Here is a 6,507-nt window from a genome sequence, read left to right as displayed (position 1 = left end):
GGGGGGGGGTTGTTCTTTGCTTTTTCTCTGCTGTAGTAAGCAATAAAGCTTTAAGGCAAGAATTAAAATGGCCCTTTTTGGATTTGGATCGGTGGAGGAGGTGCTTACGTACCTCACCGCCATCATGTGCGGTATCTCCATGCTGCTGCCCGTGAACGCTGTCTTCTCTGCGCCACTGTACATTATGCACTACTATGAGTACGTGATGCAAGACTCAACGGCAACCCCAGAGTACACCAACTTCTGGGACAACTCAATGACGTACTACATTCTTGTGTGCCTCGTCGTCTCTCTAGTTGTGGAGCCGTTGACACTTACCCCGAAGTTCCGCCAGATTCCGCTGCAGGTGCGTATGTTGTCTGCTCTGGGTTTCCTCTGGGTGGAGATCATCCTTCTGATGGTGGTGCCGGCGGTGGGCTCAACGGAAATCGGTGCCATCACCACGCTTGTTGTTGCTGGCGCCATTTCGGGATCTGGTAAGTCCATCTTCGAGTCGACGGCATACGGCCTGTTCAGCGCGTTCCCGTCGCGCTACATGGCTGCGCTGATGGGTGGTGCTGGTGTGGCCGGTGCCTTGACGTCCCTCCTGCAGATTACGGTGAAGGGGGCGCTTGATGAGGACTACGAGGGCACCCGCACACAGTCGAAGATCTTCTATGGTCTGATGGTGGGCATCCAGGGCGTCACCTTTATCATGTTGGTCCTGCTGAACTGGAACTCGTACGCGTGCCAGTTCACCGGAAGCCTTAGCGGGAAGAAGGATGATACGAGGGAGTCCGACGACGCTGTGGACGTGGACGATACCAGGGATGCCGAGAACCCACACACAGGAGCGACGGAGCCCAACGCAGAAGAGGTGACAGAGGGAGAGAGGGATCAGAGCCAGGTGGTGGTGACACCGCCCGCGTCAGAGGTTGCTAAGCCGTCGCAGATGCTTTCGAAGACGGATGTCTTTGGGGTGTTCAAGATTGTGTACCCCATGACCATTGCGTGTGCCTTCAACTTCTTCATCACTCTCATGCTGTTCCCGACGGTGGTCGTTTCTGTGGACCCCGACGACTACTGGTACGGCACTATTGCTGTCTTCATCTTCAACGTTACTGACGTGTTTGGCCGATTTGCCCCCAGCTTTGAGTTCATGTGGCCCCCACGCTGGGCGGTGATTGCCAGCTCCTTTGGCCGTGTAATTTTCCTGCCACTGCTCCTGCTGGCATCGTACCACTACATCCCAGGGCACGCCTTCGGCTACGTGATGATGGTCCTCTTTGGTCTGTCAAACGGCTACATTGGCGCGCTGACGCTTGTGCTGGGCCCACTGACAGAGGGAATCACAACAAGTGGGCAGCGGTTCGTGGCGGGGACGATGCTTGGAATTTCCATCCTTGTTGGTGGCGCGCTCGGTACGGCGCTGAGCATCATGATCCAGTCCGTGCGCACAGACCAGTAAGCGTTGGTGCGGCACGCCCTCTCCGGCCAACGTGCCTTGATGCTACTTTGTTTAGTATGATGTGTAAGAGGGGGGTGAGGCAATAATAACAACAAAAAAAAGGAAGAAAGGTGCAAAGGAAAATTTGGTTAAATGAAGACGAACATGGGCGGAAGCAATAGAATGTCACTGCAAGCACAAGGGGAGTTGGGGGTACGACAAAAGAGGCTTGGTGAGGTATCTCAAAACGGATGGGGAAAGCGCAGGCCAAATACACTGGAAACGGAGGTGGACACCAAACCAAAAAAAACAAAAAGGTTCCATCACCATATACAGTTGTTGTTTTTTTTTTTTTTCCAGTTAAAAAGAAAAAAAAACAAGACAATGTATCCATACCCAGTGCTTGATGCAGATATATATTCTCTATGCTTGGCTTCTGGCTTCCTTTTTCTCCACCCGAGACTCTTACGGATGCTCGGTTTCGCAGAGAGGGAACCACGCTCATAATGTTTTAAAACAAAACGATTTTGTGGTTTTTTTTTTTTAGTGTGTGCCCCTGAAAAACGCTTAATTTGAAATGAACTCCCGACTCTCGTTTTTTTTCTTTTGTTATCTTTCGTTCTATGCCTTCAGCGCGGTAGCTGTTGGCGGTAAGTGCATGTTTTTTGCGTGCTTCAGTGCAAGGTGCAGAGTGCGTGTAGCGGACGAGGGGCGTGGGTGCGCCTTGGGGGAGGCGCCGACCTCCTTCCTCACTTTCTCCCTTTTCCTTCGCACTCATACCCTCTTTACCTGTGTCCTTCGACGGGGGCGCTCTGAGAAGTATTGTCCCTCTCAGGGGAGTAGGGCTAGCTCTGCATCTACTGTGCACCGAGATTAACTCTGTGTAATTTTTTGACGTTTCTTTTCTTTTTTCTGTTTGTATTTTCATACCATATGCCTCAGCATCACGGACCTGGACAAATGAATTACTCCGCTTGGTATACCGGCGGTGTGAGGCGTTAACTGTGTGGCTCCATTTGTGTTCGCATGTGCGCTGTTTGTTTATTCTTCGCCTATTCTTCCTTTTCTCTGTGTTGCATGCCTCTTTGTTCCCTTTCTCTCTCTCTCTCTCTCTCTCTCTTTCGTTGTACCTTTCTTGTCAAAGGTCTTTCAGCGGCAAGAGGAGGGGCATCAGTGGAGGCATGGGGTGCGCCGTGCAGCCGCAATTGACGGGCTGCCGAGGCGTCCTTTGATGCCTTTTTCGGGCGTTTTTTTTTTGGTGCTTTGTTGTGTCCGCATGGATCACGTTGGTGGTAAAGGTGCTGGGGCCCTTTTCTCCTAGAGGCGCGAGTGGAGCAGCAGTGCTGTGTGTCCCGCATTACCTCCACGCAGGGACGAACGAGGGCTGGCGATCCAAAGGCGATGTCCGTGGCTATGGGAGCACGCTCTGCACGCATGAGGACATCATCTACCCAGAGATGTTGACAAAAACGTAACTGCTGCCGTTGGGGAAGTGCATTTGGTCAGATTATCCGCGACACTGTTCCTACAGCAGCAGTAGGAGTCGCAGACGATGCATGGGAATGCTCAGCCGCCGGGGTAGTCGGTGAGCAGCAGCTGTGAGCTACAACAGGTTGGTGCGGGGGGTGGGTGGTGCCCGGGTGTATGTTTGAGGTTGGGAGTATTAATATATATATATATATATTCGCTTGGGCTGTTGTTTCGCTCTGTGATTTGGTGACTGGTGTCACTGCTTGTGCTTCAACCATGGCTGCGGCGCTGGTTAGTGCCTGGGGAACCGCAGTGGCAGGGGCGGGGGAGGGCAAGGATGGTGCCCCGTCACAATAGCGTTCATTCCCGTTCCCGCTCACTGATCTTCTCGTTCATTCTCATTATCGGTGGATGCTTTCTTTTGAGGAGTTGGAGGGAAGGTTGGGCTTCGGTGTGGAGCTCATTGAAGGAAAGAACAATACAAAAGAAAAAAAAGAATAGTCAAGGTTCTCGCCACTGCATTGCTTTTTGTATCCGCGATGATCCCTGGGCTTCCAGCGGCATTTGATGTAGAATGTAATCGCATGGAAGATGTCTTTTCCTACATAAGGAACTCCGCTGTGGGTTCGGACGGCGCCGTCTTCACGCCAGAGGAAGCATGGGTGCAGCGGGAGTTGCAGTACTATGAAGAGCTCTACACAGAGCAGAAGGATCTCACAGTATGCCTTGTCACGTTCAACGTGGCTTGCAAGAAACCGCCGTCAAACCTTGCATCGTTCGTGTCCCTTGCCATGCCTAAAGGCAATAATGACAGTAGTAGTGGTAGTAGTACCAGTAACAGGGAAGTCGACCTTATCATGGTAAGTCTTCAGGAGGTCGACATGAGTGCGTCTGCCATGCTTAAGGAAGAGACAGAGGCTGCCACACCGTGGATTACTGGGCTCCACGCCGCGGTGGGTGCAGATTCTCAGCGCGTAAGCAATTTGCCGTACTATGCCTTTCCGCCCAAGCAGCTCGTTGGCCTGCTATTGTGTGTATACTTGCGACGACCATTACTTCCATATGTGCAGGAGATGTCTGTCATGACAGTGGCGACTGGGGCGCTGGGTAGTATGGGCAACAAGGGCGCCGTCGGCCTTCATCTGGTGTTGCATCGCACAAGTATATGCCTAATCAATGTTCATCTTGCTGCTGGGCAGAATAATCTGGTGAAGCGCAACGATGATGCGAGTAACATATTCATGGGCATGGATTTCAATGCACAGAAGCGGCAGATGCTGATCACCAATCTGCAAGGCGGATCCGTTCCATCCGAGGTTTTGTACCAGCACCCTGAGTTGCTTCCGCACGACCACGACATCATCGTCGTCTCTGGGGATCTCAATTACCGAATTAAGCTCGGTTACGATGCCGCCGTGGAATTGGCCTTACGCTGCGACACAGCGCGTCTGCTGGAGCACGATGAGTTTATGGCGGAGCTGTCAAATCCGCACTCGCCGTGGTTGGGTTTTGTCGACCTCACGCCTACATTCCCACCGACGTATCGGTTTGATGTTGGGACGGGCATCTACGACACCAGCGAGAAACAGCGTGTGCCAAGCTACACAGACCGCATCGTCATATGGACAAAGCGAAAGGCCCATCAGCAGCTAATTCACGTTGAGCGCCTGCAGGCGTTGATGGATGTCTGCAGTAGCGATCACAAGCCGGTACAGGCGTTGCTGCGTCTCCCCATACTCTGCGAGGTGGAGGATAAAAAGAAAGCTGTCAGACAGTCCCTGCGAAAACGCATCGAGCAGGCGGGCCTTGACCGCACTGCAAGTGCCAAGACCACTATTGAACCTGTCTCTCTCGACTTTGGGGCGCAGCAGTTCTATGATTGCGGGGCGCGGCAAGTGCTGAACATCACCAACGCGGGGGAGTGTGTGGCGCTTGTGCGGACGTTCCGGCAGTGCAACAATGATGTGAGCGAGGGCGCGTGGCTGCGTGTGTTCCCCGCCAACTTCTCCATCCTCCCCGGTGAGACAAAAGAGGTGGTGGTGGAGTGCCAGCTGAACCCACGCTGCATGCGTTGGATGAGCCTCTGGCGCCCGTTTGAGGCGCGCGGCCGGCTAAGCCTCTCGTCGATGCTGGTAGTGTTCGTGTATCAAGGGCCGGTGCACCTCGTTGAGTGCACTTGCACGCTCAAGCCGAGTGTCTTCGGCAACTCGCTGGAGAACATTGCGCTACTAGGCAATGAGGTGTGCGTCACCGCCTATGCAACCAGCGGGGATCTGGAGAAGCTAAGCAAGGTGATGCGCCCACAGTTGCCCAAAGAGCTGTGGTTCCTGTGTGAGGCTATTTACGCGCGTGGTGCACGGGAGCCGAATCTCTTTACGGAGAACAGCTCTACGGAGACATGCGCGGCCATCATGCACCGCCTCGACACGTGTTGTGAGCCGCTCCCGGACGATTACGATGTGCAGTGCATTGCGACCTGTTTCATAACTTTTCTTCAGTCGCTGCAGGAGCCAGTGGTGCCCTTTGCACTGTACGGAGCAGCACTGGCTGCTGGGCGAGCAAAGGGCAAAGCGCCACTCATGTTTGTGCAGCAACAGCTTCCACCCCTACACGCCAATGTGTGGATATACGTTTGTGCCTTGTTGAATTTCTTACTTCGACCAGTGAATGCGCGCAGCAATGAGCTTACGCCAAGATTTCTGGCAAAGTTGTTTAGTACCGTGATGCTCGTGCGACCGGGCGTTCTGTTGCACACCTCATCGGAGAGAAAGGTCGGGTCCTATCAGGGGATTGCAACCGGCACCCAAGGCGGGGTGGCGTCCCAGACGCTTCGACAGCAACTGCAGCAGCAGGCCGAAGATGCGATGAGCCTCATTGAATATTTCCTTGTTCCACCTCCAGAGGCCTTGTCGTGAGGACTGGAGAAGAAATGATGAAAGAGCTTTGCTGTGTCCTTCAGATTGCTTGATGATCGGTGCGCAACAGGTGCTGTCTGCACCACGCCTGTGTCACAGTGCTCCCTCGTCGCTCATGCTTTTTGATGCATGCTCACAATTCCCACACTCTATCTCTCTCTTTGGGGCATTTCCACCCCTCGCCCCCCTGCAGGCCCACAGCCCACGTAAATCAAGAGAGAAGGAAGGGAAGGACAGTCATGTCGATGAAGTACCTTGCCGCGTACGCCCTGGCGTCGCTGAAGAACCCCACGCCCACGGTCTCTGATGTGGAGGCCATCTGCAAGGCGACCGGCGTTGCCGTCGAGGCNACAGTCATGTCGATGAAGTACCTTGCCGCGTACGCCCTGGCGTCGTTGAAGAACCCCACGCCCACGGTCTCTGATGTGGAGGCCATCTGCAAGGCGACCGGCGTTGCCGTCGAGGCGGACTCCCTCGCCTTCGTGATGGAGTCTGTTGCGGGGCGCAGCGTCGCTCAGCTCGTGGCGGAGGGCGCGGCGAAGATGAGCACCGTTGCCGCTGCTGCTCCCGCTGCCGGTGGTGCCGCCGCTGCTCCCGCCGCCGCTGCTGCTCCTGCTGCTGGCAAGAAGGAAGAGAAGGAGGAGGAGGAGGAGGACGACGACATGGGCTTCGGTCTCTTCGACTAAGTGCTGAGAA

At 54.3% G+C, this 6,507-nt stretch overlaps 3 protein-coding genes across 3 annotated transcripts; all 3 read left to right on the top strand.

Moving 5' to 3' along the window:
- Nucleotides 1-67: 67 nt before the first annotated feature.
- On the top strand, nt 68-1,447 carry DQ04_03351020 (putative nucleobase transporter; the record flags this gene model as incomplete). Its single annotated transcript, XM_009312751.1, has 1 exon — nt 68-1,447. The coding sequence occupies one exon, from the start codon at nt 68-70 to the stop codon at nt 1,445-1,447; it is 1,380 nt and encodes a 459-aa protein (XP_009311026.1).
- Nucleotides 1,448-3,435: 1,988 nt separating this feature from the next.
- Nucleotides 3,436-5,811, top strand: DQ04_03351010 (putative inositol phosphatidylinositol phosphatase; the record flags this gene model as incomplete). The annotated part of the gene is made up of 1 exon (XM_009312750.1): nt 3,436-5,811. The coding sequence occupies one exon, from the start codon at nt 3,436-3,438 to the stop codon at nt 5,809-5,811; it is 2,376 nt and encodes a 791-aa protein (XP_009311025.1).
- Nucleotides 5,812-6,050: 239 nt separating this feature from the next.
- DQ04_03351000 (60S acidic ribosomal protein P2-B) lies at nt 6,051-6,497 on the top strand (the record flags this gene model as incomplete). The annotated part of the gene is made up of 1 exon (XM_009312749.1): nt 6,051-6,497. One exon carries the CDS (start codon nt 6,051-6,053, stop codon nt 6,495-6,497), a length of 447 nt encoding a protein of 148 aa, XP_009311024.1.
- Between the last annotated feature and the right edge of the window lie 10 nt (nt 6,498-6,507).

This window comes from Trypanosoma grayi (assembly GCF_000691245.1).
Source record: "Trypanosoma grayi strain ANR4 Tgr_335_V1, whole genome shotgun sequence".
Lineage (NCBI taxonomy): Eukaryota > Euglenozoa > Kinetoplastea > Trypanosomatida > Trypanosomatidae > Trypanosoma > Trypanosoma grayi.
The sequence above is the reverse complement of the archived record's forward strand: the minus strand, read 5'-3'. Positions and strand labels throughout refer to the sequence as shown.